Consider the following 17,410-nt stretch of genomic DNA (forward strand, 5'->3'; position numbering starts at 1 on the left):
TTAAAGGACTAAGACTGGTCCTCCTTGTTGGAAAAATTCATAAGCTTAACACAGACACTAACATGAGTGGTCTATATCACAGTACTTAATGTCACTCATGCAACATCATGATTCTTGCTGATCTTTTCATAGTCTTTTCAGGTCTATGTAACTGACATAAATTTATAATTTTAACATGAAGTTGCAGAACATGTATAAAATGGCATGAAAGTTTCAGTGTTTTCTCTAGAAAGAAAATGAGGACTCACTGATTTGCACTACAAAAGCACCAAGTAACAAGTGATCAGTGTGAGGGGGGAAATTTGCTTGTCAAACTTCCTTCAAGCTGCACATGGTGGCTCAAGCTTGTAATATCAGTACTTGGGGAATGGCACAGGAGTATTCTATGAATTCAAGACCAGTCTAGGCCACATAGTGAGTGCTAGGCCAGCCTAGATTACAAAGAGAGTTCCTGTCTCAAAAGAACAAAACCAACCAAACAAACAAAAAACAAAACTCTTCTATCAGACAAGTGTTTATCTGAGCGGATTTGGGCTGATTGGTCTTTACATTGTTCACACAAAGGAAGCAAGAGTCTAAAGCAGTGCAGACTCTACAAGCCCTAAAGAAATACAGACACACCAGGCACTGTGCGGCCATAGTGCAGCTATGCGCAGGGCTCTTTGAAGCTGAAAATCATCATATAGCTGCTGTTGGCACCACTTGAAATGGGCAAAAGGTAGAGTGTGACACCAGCCCACAGTTTAGGAATTTTATTATGATACCAACAGAAGAAACTGCTATAGTGTTCCTAACTGTACTCCTCTTAACTTCCAGATAAAATGTAACATACAGCATATATGATGTTGTGTTTTCACTGCTGATTTTACTGAACACTTAAATATTGGATCTTTGTAAGTCTTGTAAGAAAATTTTTTTGAGGGGAATGGTGGGAATGTCTAAGCCAAATGTTTATTATATTAAGAGATCTAATTATGGGGGAAAAGAATATCAAATAGTACTCTGTTCTGTGTTTTAAACAATAAGTCTACTTATGAGCTAAAAATAAATTCAAGTTTTGGGAATAGAGAGTTTCTTTCTTGTAGATTACACTGAAGCCCTGTCTTGGAACACTGATGTTAGTATTTTATGATAGAAACACTTTGCCAATTTGCTGCCAAATTTGGGTAAAAATAGCTATTGTTTAATTAGTGCATAGTTGTTGAGTTGAACAATTTAAAGTCATACCAGCAGACACCTGGGCTTTATTATAGTACATTTCTTCCCATTTGGTATTTGAAACACATGTCCTAATAGGGATGAAGTTTGAAATTATGCATTTTCACAAATGAACTTCTATCTTGATACCATGAGCCATTGCCAAGTGAAGATGGCATAAACCTGCAGGACACAACAGTTTCCTCTATCCTGTCTATCTCATTTCAACAGGACGAGCACACCTGGTCTGTGACTTAAAAGACAATGACTTTTTTCTAATTTTCTTTTATTTCTTCTTATTTTTTTTTCTTGTTTTTTAAAAAAGCTTCTCTTTCTACACTGGAGGATTTGCAGACAACAGAGAGCCCCCAACAGAAACTTAAATTAAAATCCCCTCCAATATGTTAAAAATAAAAATTTAAAACAAAAGTTCCCCAGCTACTCCAGAAAGAAAACAAAAACACATTCATCTGAGGCTGCATTATTTGTTTTCATTTTCCAAGTGGTGCTACTCTTTAGTTCCACCCTAAAATTCTAAGAAAACTCCACTGTGTTTGAGTAACTACCCTACTTGCATCTATTTCACTACTTCTGTAAATTTTTGAAGACTAAGTCGGTAAAGTGTAAGACAACTTAATAATTACTTAGAAATATCCATAGTGTTTCATCTTTACAATTTTATGTTCTCTGGTAAGTCTTTTTATATCTTCCTGGTGGCTTACTAGCTCAAGAAAGAAATCATTATTCATGAGACCTTCTTCTCAAGTCACAAAATTGGATTGACCATTCTCAGGGGAATCTAAACGGGATCTCTGTGCTATGGAGTAAAGAGGCTAGCTGTTCTCACTCTGGTGGTTGCCTAGTATGGCACAGATCACAGTGTGGCACACACCCATGTATTTAAGGAGTTTAAACTCCCTAGATGGTTGGGTAACTAAAAATTCTTGTATCATCATATTAGAAATAATTTTTAGACTCTATTATTTTAATAGTAAAGTATTAAAATGAAATTAAATTTACATTTTCTATTTTACTCAATCTAAACTTTGTATCATATTTATAAGAATTTAATTTATCACACATGTAAAAATTAAGAATTTAACTAAAAATGGAAGAAGGCACAGAAAGTGAAATTTAACACATGGTTATTACAACTGCTCATGATAAATAAATGATACACTGACTTACTATTCTATAGGAGAAACAAATAAACATTCACATTGAACCGACTGATTAATTGCCTTTCACTTCTTTTAACCTGGCAGTAGTCTTATGAGCCTCAAGAGCAAGTTTCACAACTATATGTTTTGTTAACCATGGAAAAAATTCACAAATCTGCTACACTATAAACTGGTAGACTATTTTACCTATGTTGATAAACAGGAACACATTAAAGCAGCCCTGTGTAAAGAAGTGTCTGTGCTAATAGAAATTCTTGTACCTGTGCTGTTCAAAATGGTATTACCCTCCAGCCACGTGACTATTGAACTGTTGAAACATTGTTAGTAAAATAAAGAACAAAATTTCAATCTTATTTAATGTTTTGTAAAGTGCTAGGGATTGAACCCAGGCACTCATGTATGGTAAGAAAGCAATCTGCTATTGAACTACATACCCAGCTCTGTTTAATTTTAGTAATGTATTTTAAGTTTAAATAGCCATTGGTGGCTAGTGTTTACCATGTTGGACAATGTCTCCTTACACAACAAAGCTTGTATCTTTGATCATTCTGTGGCATGTACAGAATTAAGTCAGAAACAGCCTTTATTCGCTTAACAACTACAAAAAGGCAGTCAACCATCAGACACAGAAGCTAGGAGACCTGAACATATCCCTTCTTTGTGTTGCATCTTAATTGGTAAAGTATGAGTTAAAAAAAAAAACAACAAAAAAAAACAATTTGTATGTTAACATTAATTCCCAACAATCAACACAGTTCATCTGTGTTTTCTCTTTCCACACTCTTTACTCCAGCCAGGCGACTCCACTGACTTCTGTCTCTGGATCGTGTGCTGAGTGTATGTAAAAACATTCATTTCTCATGAAGGAGGACAGAGCCAACACTTGCCACAAAGCATCAGTTCTCTCCTCATTATAGAAATGACATTTTTCATTTGCTCTATCTTGATTTCCATGAACCAAAATGTCCTGTCTGTGTCTCTGAAAGCACTGAACTCCTTTCACTCTGGCCTACCTCTTCCTTAGCAAACATGTGTCCTGGGGCTCACACTTACCCAGCTCTGGTCAGGCTAACTAGGTCTCCCCCGTTGCTGTCCTAGTCTTTTTTGCTAGACCCACATGCTTTGTTTGCTGTTGCCCTACATGGAATAGCCACATGGACTCTATTTGTAGCGATGGAAGAGTAGGGAAATATGCAGTGAAAAGAACAAGCCTGTAACACACACTGGAAAGGATACAGCATTCAGAGCAGGACAGAAACACTTCAGTTTCAGTCTTGCCTCTATCTTCTAGCTAAGTATAGACTATTACCCGACTTCTAACATATCCCCAAATATAACAAAAAATGTTAATTTTTAAATATTATGTCATCAAACAAAACTGCATTGTGAAAATGTCTTCAATAGCATCTAACATAGATGCTATATAAAAAAATGAGGAAGAGATAAAAGAGAGCAAGATTACTTAGTAAACAATTAAATTGGGGCAATAAAACCTATATGAGATAATGAGAGATTTAGGAGGGAGGTGGCCTTGGAAAGAGCAAGGTCAATAGATATTTTGAAGGAAGTAGAGGTGATTATGGATAGATTAGATACATGAAGGACAGGAAGGAAAGTAATTAAAGATAAATGCAAGTTAAATGGGTGGATGAAGTTAAGAATGTTAAGGCAGATAAACCTCAGGAAACTAGTACTGAAGGACAGGTTAGAAAGGAAAAACAAGATATTAAAAAAAAAAATAGACTCACAAATTTTTAGATCCAGTTAGAGTGAAAGGTCAGAATTTATAAAAGCCAAAGAGTAGAAACTAACTATATGGGAATCACCTGGAAACAAACTTCTGAGCATGCTTGTGAGGGATTTTCTAGATTAGGTCAACAGGCATGGGAAGACTGACCCTAAATGTGAGCGGCACCACTCCATGGGCTAGGGTCCCCGACAGAATAAAAAGGAAAAATGGAGCTGAGCCGCACCGTTCAGCATTATGTGCTTCCTGACTACAGATGCAATGAGACCAGCTGCCTCAAGCTCCTGCCACAGTGACTGATCCACCACGATACCCTCAAATCATGAGCCCAAATAAACCTTTCCTTTTATGTTGATTTTTTTCAGGTATTTTGTTGCAGCAGGCAGAAAAATAATATAGCAAGTTCTTTATACAATGCAAGCCTTTAATATACTCATTTTTTATTTTTAAAAAGATTTATTTTTAATTTTTAATTATGTGTATATATTTGTTTGTATGTAGGTCTATGCACATGTGGATGCAGGTCTACAGAGTCCAGAACAAGGTGTTGGATATCCTGGAGTTGTGAGCTGCCCAATATTGGTACTGGGAACCCAGCTCCAGACTTCTGCCTGAGCACTACACAGTCTTAACTGGCTGAGCCATCTGTCCAACTCCTGTTATCTTTATTTCCACATAAAACAATTAATGTTTTAAACTTTTGACTGGAGATGAAAATGTAAGACACTAAAATAAATATTTTTAAGGCCACTTACAAGAGAAGGTTAGAATAGTCATTTCAGGAAACACTGGAACACAGGTTACAGTAGAAACCATTAGGGCATATGAGCTTATTGAATTGTGAAGTTTAGAGGGTAAGGAATGTGAACAAAAGTTCTCAGAAAAATCCTGCATCTTACATTGCACTTCCTACCAGGTTGATCAACTGATTAGCACTCCAAAGGCTATGGAGAGTTTGGAATGTTGCAGACCCACAGCCTATTTACAATTTATCTTGGACCTCTGTTTCTTACTTAACATCTTGAGACTAAAGAAGAAAAATTTTAAAAAAAAGAAAAGAAATAAAAACAACAATAACAACAACAACAAAAACTTTAGGAATGTACTAACTTAACAAAGCCCTAGATTCCATAAACCAAAAGGCTAAGAATGCCATTAGATAGAATCTGGGGCCAAGAGCTGAGATTTCTCTTTTGCTGTATCTGCTTACTTACTGTTTCACCAATGTATTTAAAAAGTGTCTTGATTTATTACTTTTATTTGTTCTGTTACTGTATAAACATCACAAAACTGCTTCCATCCTGGAACATGGAATTTTCTGTAACCTGAATCTGTGTTCCTGGGCCATGATCACTCATATTTGGCTCCAGAATAAACTATCTCTTATTCTCTTTGTGGTGAGAGTTGTGTATTTGCGTCAGCAGGAAAAAGCAGTCAATAGTTTGAATGCTAAAGGGGTTTTTGAGAGACCACAGAGTTCCAGTCTTATCTGCCATCCATCCTACCTTCAGGAATCATAATAGTGGTAGCTATTCTGACACAAATTCAGCTCTAACTCCATCTTCTAACAACTTTTCCTGTTTGATCTAGCATAATGCATTTGATACTCTGTGAATAGACTAAACAGATACCTTATTTGATTGCTCAAAAATTTTTTGATTAAGTTTCCATATAAATGTTAGTCATTATTTAAGAACAGATGCTTAAGTTAAAAACAAAAAACAAAACAAAAAACAGGTAGAATTTGTGGAAGCTGGTACAGTTCCATAGAAAAAGGATGACAAAAGTGCATGGAGATGCCTTGGCAAACCAAGTCTTAGGTCACCCTGACTGTAAGCTGCTAATCACTGTGCCTTGAGTGACCCAGAACCATGAATGATAGTTTTCTTAATTCTTAACTATTTGTCTAAATATATTCCATAGGGACTTCCAACATTCACATATTTACTTCCTTCTAAAGTATTTCTTGTGGCTCTCATCTTGAACTCTGCCACATGCCCTTGGATTCTCCTGTTCACAATAATTGTCTCTCTCGCACAGTCTTTGCTGCAGTCTCAGGTCCTCCTAATACCACTACCTTTGTTTCTGTTAACGCTCATTCCCATTCTTTCACAGAATAGACTCTCTCCCTGTCCAAATCATAGTCTTTTAGTCTATATTATAAACTTTTTACCAGTTACCTTAAAAACAACAGCAACAAAAACAAACCACAAGGGCCTGGTTTCCTGATTAAAAAATCTTTACTTTTAAGCATCAATGCCTTGTCTCAGTTTATGAAAAGATTGACCACTTTCTGGCTTCCTCACCCACTGCCCTTAAGTCTCCAGGCTGAGTAGCACATACGTCATCCCTGAGGTCAGCCACCTTCCTCTACTTATCTCTCTGTGGATCCACCGGTGGAATAGCACTCAGTATGTGGAAGAATGAAAACTTGATAATGTTATACCATGCAAAGGCTTCCAACTTTGTAATTCTAGTCATCAAGCAACAATAATGATGGCATCTTAGGCATGTAAAATTTGCATATGTATTTGCTATATTTATTTTCTTAACCATAATACACACTTCTTAATAGACATATGGTGAAGAATGATTAAACAATCGCTTTAAGGACTAACTCTATGAAGATATTTGCCATTGCTAAAGTGAAGGATGCAAATCTACACTTCATTTTAAAGAATATTTGTCTAAGCCTTATCTAAAGGGGAATCTACGAAGTTGTTCCCAAACCAAATAATTCCATAACAATGAAATTTTAACCTATTTTCTTTCTTTCGGTCATTTGAAAATCGCTTTGCTATGTAAACAAATAGATTTACAGAGTTTGACTAAAGAAATGTTTTGTGTTTTCCCTTTTGTTTATATTGTCACTGTTCAAATGACACTGAAACTAGAGAGCTTGCCCATAGGGATTCTCTACTTTGGTCACCTCTTGCTAAGGCTGACTGTCTATGCTGGGAATGCAAAATGTGGTCTGTTTAAATAGCAGTTTTGTGTTATTTTGTTCTCCAAATGGAATAAAGCTATTTTTAATTGAAAGCACTATAAAATCAAGGTAAAATGTGGTCTGTTGTAAGGCAATGGCTGAAATAGTCTTGCGTGAATCCTAGAATTAGCTACATAAATTCTTTAGGGAGTGTCTTTATTTTCCTGTGTTTAAAATACTGAATATCAAATAAATTTAAATTTTAAAAAATCAGACAAACCAATGTCAATATCAACACTTGAAAAATTTTGGAACGATGTATCTTAACCCACACAAAAATTTCAGTAGCAAAAATTAGTATCCACTTATCTTTGCCAAGAAATGATAAGGAATAGATACTGCTAATTACCCTGATCTGATCTATGCACAGTATATAAATTTTTTTTAAAGTATATTATTTTTATTTATACGTTAAACATATATTTTAACAAAGAACTTAGCATTACAATCTATAAATTTTATCATTAAAACAAAGACTACTGAAAGCAGATTGTCAGCTTGGAACCCAGCCTGGCAACTGACAGACTGTATTTGACCAAATTACTCTGCTTTTAATGTCTACAATTTACTCATCTTTAAACCTAAAATAAAAAACGAATCTCAAATGACACTGTGAATTTTTTGTAAAAAGTCCATCAGAGAACAGGGTAGTGCTAAGGACATAGCACACACTCAGTAAATGTCAGCTGTTACCACATGCACAAAACTTTCTGGAAATATGTCTAATTTGATGTGAAATCATTTCCAATGTATTTTGGAATGTTGTACTAAGTCAACTATCCCCAACCACATCTGAATGAATAATCATGAGCTCCTTATCTTTCCAAAAACATAGTCAAAACAATCAAGAATGAAGCATCACTAACCATTGAGCCAGTAGTGCTCTGAAATGTCAGTTCTGATGTAATGGTGGTCCTGCGTTGGCCCGAGGGACCGTGTGAATGCAGTATCTTTGCCAAGGAAATCAGAAGCTGTTCCAGAGTAGAGGTACTCATCTGGGAGAAGAAAAGCACACACAGGACTGCTCAGAGGACAGAAGCTCATGCTATTTACAACACACAGATCCCTCAGCATGACACCAAACATGTAGATTGCTTAGCATCAGAGTATGATGTTTATACAGTCCGCTTTCAGATTTCACTAAACCAATTTCAGTGAAGAAACAACACAATTAAGTTTAATAAGCATAGTCTAGAAAACTGAATACTCAGGAAGCCCAAGCAATTCCCATTTAATATCGGCACATGCATTTGCTGTACTTTGAATATATTTTTCCTTACCATTTTCCCACAAATAATCAGAGAAATAGCATAATTAGGAGTTCCTCTTTGCAGCAACACTTACAGTATTAAACATTAAGTGTCATAATGAGGAAAGGACTGCATAATTAATATTTACTTAGCTGACAGGACCTCAAAGACCGCAGCTTTTCTTTGTGCAACCCCTGCTGAAAAGGAGCTTTCAGCAGTGAAGTCACTCTTTATAATTATAACACACTGCATTCTTTGTAGCTGATCGTGTCTCTAAACGCTGATAAACAAGGGAAATATGACAATATGCTGCTATTCCTGCATCCTAAACTTTTTGGCACTGTTATAAATCTGAAGTGCATTTTTAATCAAGGAGAGAAAGACAGAAAAACTACAGAAGAAGGGGGAAAAGAAGAAGATACCGGGGACGGAGGAGAAAGCATAGACAAAGAGAAGGGGGGAGGGGGGAGATGGCAGGAAGAGAAGGGGAAAGGGGAAGGAGGAGAAATCTGGGAGAAACAGAGGGAGGTGAGGCAGTAGGGAGAAATCACCTGAGGGAGAAGAGTGGAGGGAGGAAGAGCAGGAACTGAAGCAACTGAGGGGAAAACAGGAGTCTTTGGGGTCAAGGTCAACTTTCCCTGTTGGTACACTGAACACTTGCTGGAAGAGGGCAGGAAGAAGACTGTCCCTGTAATGTAATGATTCCCTTCGAGAGCTAAACCTCTGCTATTTTAAGAGGACTTTTTAGGAAGCTACTTGGGGTCACACCTAATAGATTAAAGTAAAAATGGCTACTATGCAGATCATTTAAATTTTGTGTCTATATATGAAAATTAAAAAAAGAAATCATCAGTGAAATTCAACTTTCCTCAGAAACATCTTTAAGTTCTGTTTCTATAGTAAATGATCAAATTACTGCTTAAATTCTCTGCTTGTGTCTATTTAAATAAGATTTTAACTGAGCTCCTTGGGGCAATTCCATCTAAATAATGTCAGTGGCTAGATTTTAAAGAAAGTAAAACGGAAATGAATGAAATCTACCTACATACAGTTGACACAACATGGTACCATCTCCATCTTCAGATGGTACTTCTCTACCACATCAGTTAATGGCAATAGTTTATTGTGAATTAAATTCTTTAAAGATTAGGAGCACAAATGGCAGCTATAATAAAAAGCTTAATGAGAAAATATGGTATGAATAAAGAAATTAATACATCATCTTGACATATATAAAATTCTAAGCATGTAAATATTTTGTCAGTAAAAGTATGCTCTCACCTAAATTTAAATCTTGATATCTAGTATTAAAAACTTTCATCATTGTATTTAGAGTTCTATAGGAGTTCCTAAAAGGGGTTACCAATGTCCACAGAGTGCTGTTTTATTGAGAGTACATATACTCAACTTGACAAGTAAAAATCGTCTATTTTAACCACTGAGAATAAATGAACACTGGTCATATTATTTTCAAAACACACAGTCACTTCAAAGAAAGATTGCCAGTCCTCAGTATGTGAAAATTAAAATGTCACAGTGTTTACCTCTTATCTATTCAAACATTTGATAGACAAGTTACATAAAATGAGATTAGTCATGAGCCAGATCAAGACAAAGGACTGCTTATAAAAGTTGAAATTGAGGGATCCTGCTGATGTTCTTTAGAACATGCTTCAGATCACAAAGTACTGCGTTCTTTCAACAAGATAGTCATCTCATTGGAAAATTTAAAATGTTTACAAAGAGAGACAGGCCTGTACATGTGAGGAAAAAGTTCACATTTCCATTAGTAACAACCCTAGGAGAAAAAATATGTTATGACATTATATAACTGCATTCTACAGTTTGATTCATTACTTATTAATTTACATACTTACAGAATTGCTGTATGTGATACCCACACTGAGCCAAGTTGGAACAGAGCTCAGCATAAGAAAAACCCCAAATAACTAGATAGAGAGTTTCAGAACAAAGAAAGGTATTATTTCTATTAAAGAGAATGCAGTCAGACATTCATTTAAAAAGCAGCTATACAGACATGAAGGAATGCCATAGGCTCCCTCCCTTCATGGATAATGACATTCATGCAGAGAGACTGGCACCAACATGTGGTGAAGAGTTAATACAAAATCACCCGAAATTCAATGAGACAATATGGCTTAATTTACACAGGCCTTTTCAGAAAGTCGCTGAAAACTAAAACCTGTTTACTGATCTTACCTGTCATTACAGAAGCAAAGGGTTGCTGAGGATCAAACGGGCACTTCAGTCTGCCAGACTCCAAGCTATGCATCTCTAGTTTGAATATGAGTTCCTATGATAATAAATACAATGGCTTTTAAAAATGTATCACAATCAGCAAGGAAAGAACAGGGAAAATTTAAGTTCCAACTTATGATTCTATACAAATGAATGAAGCATAAAGCACATTCATTGTTTAGATGGTATCACATCTAGCAAGACTCAATGCCCCTGTCTGATCTCTTTTCCCAAAGGGGAGATGATAATAATCAGTGAATTGTTCAGGTTGAAACAATGCTATACTTATAAATGCATTTTGTCTGTTGCACTCTCAGCAAAAAAAAAAGAAATCACAAAATAACAGTATTTTCAAAGTATAATTTTTTTTTTTCCTGTGTGTGTTCTGAGGACATGTTTGTGATTGTGTGGGCTTGCACATGTACATGAAGGCAGTGTGTGTTCTGGCTTGTGGGGGCCAGTGGTCAATGCCAACAGAGGTCAACGTCAAATGTCTTCAGCATTGCTCTCTATCTTGTATTTTTCCTTTTTTGAGAATTTCATATATTAGCATTATATTTTTATTATTTCCATTCCTCCAAGTCCCCTCCAACTCTTTCCATGTTCCTCCTCTCCCTCACAATTTTTTGTCCTTTTCTTCAATTATTATATACATTTCGTGGTGCTCATTTGTACCTGTGTTTAGGACTGCCCACTTGGGACTTGATAGTCTCTTAGGGACTCCATTTCCTCTCCGTCCTTGGAGAAAACTGATTCTCCTTCTTTCAGGATCCACTGATTTTTCAATAGCTCTTCATCTTGAGGTGGAACCATGTAAAATTTCATATCCAGATTGGAATGTTAGGTAGTTTTGTCTTCTTAGGCTACCATACTGGGGAAATTTCATGGTGTAGTTTCCTTATCAGGTCTATAATACATTAACTAGTAACAGATGTCTTGACACTCTAGCTCTTACAATCTTCCTGTCCCCTTTTCTGAGCTGTTCTCTGAACCTTATCCACCTTATTTTTGAGACAGAGTCTCTCATTGAGCTCACTAATTTGGCTAGACTAGCTGGTGAGCAAGCCACAGGGATCCACCTGTCTCCGTATTCTCTGTGCCGGGATTACAAATATGTGCTGCTGTGCAGGCTTTTTAGGTGGGCATTGGGAGTTCAGGTCATCATGCTTGTGAAACAAGAATTTACTCTAATTAAACCAAACACTCTCACTATTTTTCTTTTAATTGATTACTTTGTTTTTAAATAGGGTCTCACTATGCAGCCCTAGCTGGCCTGGAACTCTCCAAATAGACCAGACCAGCTTTGAACTCAATGAGATCCACCTGTCTCTGACTCCAGAGTGCTGAGATTAAAGGTATGCAACATCATGACCAGCCTTCTCTTATTAAAAATTCTCTAAATTCTCTCCCTCTGTCTCTGTATCTCTCTGTCTATGTCTGTTTGTCTCCTCTCTCTCTCTCCCCGTGTGTGTGTGCAAATGTGTGTGTATGTATGTGTGTGTGTGTGCCTGTGTGAATGTGGGCTTACATGTTCCATTTTGCTGCACACAGCGGAATTCAGAGGACAACCTCAGCTCAGGTGCTGGTCCACACCCCCTACCTTGTTTGAGACAGAGTCTGGGTTGTGGGATTCTGAAGATTTTCCTGTATCTCGTTCGTGTCTCTTCTCCCAAAAGGACTGGTGAGATTACAGATGTGGTATTCCATGCCTGACTTTACCTGGGCTCTGGAGATTACCAACTCAGGCCTTCATACTTGGTCAGCAAGTGCTTTTACTTAAAGAGCCATCCCTAGTCTCCAAATTCTCTTTTAAGGAATAAACTTGTGGTCTGGCATTGTGGTGTACTTATAAGACTAGTACTTGGAAGGAGAGGCAGGAAAATCAGGAGTTAAAGGACAGCCTTGGCTACAGAGAGACAAGGAGACTCTTAGACCAGGCTCTGGTATATAAAGTCATGTCTCAGAAGAAAACAGAAATTGGGGCTGGAGAGATGGCTCGGAGATTAAGAGCAGTGGCTGCTCTTTCAGAGGACCAGTGTTTGATTCCCAGCACCCATGTTGCAGCTAACAACCACCTGTAACTCCAGTCCTAGGGTATCCAACACCTTCTTCTGACCTCTGTGGACACTGCATGACACAGATGCACTTACATACATGCAGGAAATATACTCTTACATATAAAATAAAAATAATATTTTTTTAAAAAAGAAATTAGCCATTTTTCTCAAAAAGGAAAAAAATATGTACTTTTCAGGAAATGATTATAGTTTGTATACTAAGCATTTTCAATGAGATCAGCTTGTTTAAGGTTTGTGGCTTTTAAAAGTACTTAATGACATTAAAGCATCCTAAGAAGCAGTTCATTTTCAGAGATGTTGATACTTGTGGGGAAAAAAATCCTGTTGTAGTATTTTCACTATTATGAAAATACTGTGGACATTAGAGCCACATAGTTATTTTGGCTGAAGCATCTATTTTTATAGTAGTGACCACAGACAGAATGACATTGGCAGAGTTTTAATAGTCATGGAAAAAAAAATCGTATGCTAAAATTTCCAAGAAAAATATGCATGCATAATGAACACAGTCCCAGGAGCCCCAGTGCCTCATAACAATGACACCACCTTCCAACCATAATGCCCATGATTCAGCCTCTGCACTCAGGATGAAACTCAACATTTCAGACATTCTGGACAGAATACCAAAAGTGTTCTATCAGAGCACTCATGCAATAAGAAAGAACCATTCATTACTAGCTATATAGGAACCAATTGGTGATGCAAAGGGGAAAGAGAACACCAGATTATTTGCTGAATTATGTTGTCATTTGAGATCTTTTTCTTTTCTTTTGATCAAGATGAATAGTAAGTACTGTTTCGCTAAAAACTAGTAATAGCAATTTAAATAGTCTGGTTAGCAACTGATATCCCATAATTCTAAATGAACACTCATTAATTCTTATAATAACAGCATGTAATAGCTACAGGGTAGTAACACAGATCAGGTACTTTCTCTCAGAGTCTCACTACATTCTCACTCCTAACCGTAGAGTGTAACTATGCTCATAATTCCTATTTTGCATGGGGGTCAGTGAGGACAGAACAGGCTACATACTCTGCTTAGAGTCACATAATTAATGGTACTTTACTTGTTTCAGAAATTCAAATCATGGACTTAAAGTGTCTGTGATTTATAGACCCAATGTAACCTTGCCACATGACCAAGTCCAAGACTGTTTAATTTGAACAGGTCACTTAAGGAAATATATAGTTGATTCTAGGTATGGAAAACTTGCAGTGAGCCAGTTGTGGTGGCACACACATTTAATCCCACCATCCACTTGTGAAACAGAGGCAGGTGAATTTCTGTGAAAGCTAGGCCAACCTGGTCTACACATTTAGTTCCAGGCCAGTTGGAACTATAGGAAGACTCTCTCTCAAGAAAACAATACAAAACAAAACAACAAAACAAAACTTGCAGTGCAGAGAAAACACACTTAGAGCATGCTTCGAAACTGCGAACAGGGAAAGAAGATGGAGGGATGTGCACTGTAAACAGTGGGTATCAGGCATATTTACATACACTAAATGTATATTACTTTTTAATTTATTTACCATTTTAGTATTATTTATCATTTATTTATTAAAGTTACATTATTGAATATATTTATATATTAAGATGTACATATGTTAAACAGACTTGTTGACTCTAAGACAAAAGATGAGATGTTGCAAAGAAGAAGGCAAACCAAACACTGGTACCCGAGATGATTGTAATAAAAGGTCAGAAAAATCTGGGAGACTGTCATAGTAGTAGATGAACTGTGACAATTGCACAGATTTGTGTTTTTAAATATCACACTGCATTAAATTGTGACAAGAAGTCCAAACATTAATATTTATGGGAACTGAGGACAAATCCTTCCCTATAATCTGTTGGAAGAGGGACACAGCAGGAAGGCAAGTCTCCCTGAGTCACAGACAGACACAGGAAAATGAAACAAAATCAGGTTATTCAATGCAATGCACTTCCTGAGACAAACAGAATTGCATGCCACTCCAAGTGTGCCATGGCATACATGTATGTGTATGTACACACACACACACACACACACACACACACACACACTTTTAAATTAAAATGTAATACAAATTTAGAAAATATTGTTCAAGAAGCAAAGAGATAAGTAAAGTATGGTAAGAAAACACTTAATCATTACAATGCAGCGAAGTGACTATCCATATCAGCCCCATTTAAAGATAAGTTGTGTAGTCACAGAAAGAAAACCTCTTCTTCTCTTTCTATTTTATTTTATTTATTATTATTTTTGAGACAGGGTCTCAAATAGCCCAGGATGGCTTTGAACTTTCTATGTAGCTGAGATTAACCTTGAACTCCTCCTGATCCTCATGCCTCTATTTCTGAAGTATGGGATTATAAGTGTGTACCATCATATTTGGGAATTCCAGTTGTCAAATGGTCATCAAACATTTCCAGAATTACAAGATATAAGTATTATTTTCATAATTATATTGATACATAGTATTTTATATTATATATTATACAATTATATATAGAGAAAGATAAATTTTTGATACCTTATTTTTCCATCACTTTTCATTTGATGTTCAAAGCTACTCTATAAGGCATTTGTTATTGTTATTATCATCATCTCATTTTACTGAATAAACAAAAGCTTAGAGAGCCTATGAAATATACACAAAGTCATGGAGCTGGTAAATGACTCAGTCATAGTTCAAACTTGACTATTGAAACTCTACTGAATTAAGATGCAGTCACCCCTTTTTATGTGACTTGCTGACAATGTTTCAAATGCAGAATGTGCTATTATTAACTCACCATCTCTCTCAGAAACTTGTCACTGCTCTTACCTCAGTAAATTGCATTGCATTCTAACTCCCTGCCAACTCACTGGGCATCTCTAAGCTTCTGCCTCTTTTTTCTCATTGTGCCAAACACATTGAGTAGCCATCTGTACTGAGGGCCTTCTTCAAGCCTTTTGGCATGTACCGTTCCCTCTAACCATTCCCCTGCAGAGTAAGCTTATCTATTTGAAATGGAAAAACTTTGTAAGCTTCTAGAAATATAGTAATTTTTTGAAATAAATGATACATAAAATCAGTGAATCATGTTGAAGCAGGGTTACCTGCTTTCCTGACCAGTTGAAAATGAGCACGTCTCAAAATCCCTCTTCACTCATAATTCTCTTATTCAGAAATCTTGTAAATTTGACTTCCTCAGGACTTCTTGACATGTCCCAAGATAAATAATTAACTCTATCCAAATTCCATTTCAGGATGTGTGACTTTAAGGAGTTAGAGAATGCTATTTACTTCCCTGGGCATGTTGTGATTTTGGTTCTTTAGCCTCAGGACTCAAATACACCCAAGCTGTGGGTCTCCCATGTAATTATACCCCTGGTGCTATGAGCTACTGTTACATATTGCCCTTTATCAAAGCTAGGCAAGAGAATATTATACCAGCAACAAAGAATGATGGATTCAATTGCCAAGTCTCCTAGTGGCTCAGAATTTAACTATCAGGGTTGCTTTATTTAAAGGGTAAGTGCACCTGTGTTGTGCAGTGCCCATGGAGATCAGAAGAGGCTGTTGGATCCCCTGAGACTGGAATTACAGACAGTTGTTAGCTGCCATGTGGGTGCTTGGATATGAACCCAGGTCTTCTGCAAAAACAACCAGTGTTCTTTGACCACTGAACAATCTCTCCAGCCCAGCCCAAGTTGCTTTATTTGTAAACAGTTGAGTCTCAGTTGATTAGACAAGTTAGTTAGAGAGGAAAATCTAGCTTATCACAGTTATGGATTTGCTCTCTGTGTGAATTAGTTGAATTAATGTAAAGAAACCTGTTTCATAAGCCCAGAGTTTACTCTTAAGCAAAAAGCCTGAAAAGATGTGTGATTTTTTTTTCTCTCAAGAAACACATGCATAAACATGAGGCTAGCAATGTCAACGCAGAAACAGTATAGAGCACACGCCAACTTTGTAAGAAAGTATGAAATTATTTATAAGGTATAATTCCATTGTAAAATCTTTTGGGAAGTTGGAAAGTGGAGTTTTAACAACAGTATCATGATAGATAGATAGATAAGTGTGTATGTACACATATTGTTAAAAGGGAAAGTGAAGGTATAAACAGAGTCCATAAAAGACAGTTTCTTTGAACACTTTACATTGATAATTGTGCTTGTCTCATTAAAACAAGGATTTTAATAGGAAAAAACTTAGAAGGCAAGTAAGATGTATAACGAAACTGATAATTCACAAAATGTTTAGAAATGTGAGTCTTACATAGATCAAAAATTATGTTTCAATCTTTATATTGAAATGTATATTTGTGTTATAAACATTATGTAACAAGGTATTATAGTAAATTATATTTTCTACTATTTCATTACCTCCTTGTGGAGTCCAAGATCGACATATCCACATATTGGATGAAATGCTCCAGTTCCACACACATAAAGATGAGTCTTATTATAGGGTTGAAGTACTCGAATGAAATTTGCACATTCACTCTAGTGGGTATAAAAATTAGAAACATTAGTATAGGTTTAAAAGACAATCCTTCATACTACTTTGTTTGGAAAGTAGGTAAATCATTTAGAATAAGGAAAAAAATAAGAAAAGATTTATGAGAAATATTTGAACATCCAACTTAAAAGGAGAGGCACATATAGAAATTGAGGCTTAAAAGAGTGACTTTTAAAGCTTCTTGAAATTATAAAGTTTTAAACTAAAGTTTTTTCAAA

General features: G+C 36.2%; 1 protein-coding gene across 2 annotated transcripts in view; it reads right to left on the minus strand.

Annotated features, from left to right (window-relative positions):
* Sema3d (semaphorin 3D) overlaps nucleotides 1–17,410 on the minus strand; it is a 207,991-nt gene that overhangs the window by 60,108 nt on the left and 130,473 nt on the right. For both annotated transcript variants that reach the window (XM_008822472.2, XM_029558376.1), the window contains exons 5-7: nucleotides 17,057–17,176; nucleotides 10,582–10,675; nucleotides 7,978–8,106 (exon numbers count right to left, since the gene is read on the minus strand). In XM_008822472.2, coding sequence (XP_008820694.1) covers nucleotides 7,978–8,106; nucleotides 10,582–10,675; nucleotides 17,057–17,176 — 343 coding nt within the window. The remainder of the gene's footprint in view (nucleotides 1–7,977; nucleotides 8,107–10,581; nucleotides 10,676–17,056; nucleotides 17,177–17,410) is intronic.

Source organism: Nannospalax galili, unplaced genomic scaffold (genome assembly GCF_000622305.1).
Source record: "Nannospalax galili isolate Female #2095 unplaced genomic scaffold, S.galili_v1.0 scaffold85, whole genome shotgun sequence".
In the NCBI taxonomy this organism is placed as follows: domain Eukaryota; kingdom Metazoa; phylum Chordata; class Mammalia; order Rodentia; family Spalacidae; genus Nannospalax; species Nannospalax galili.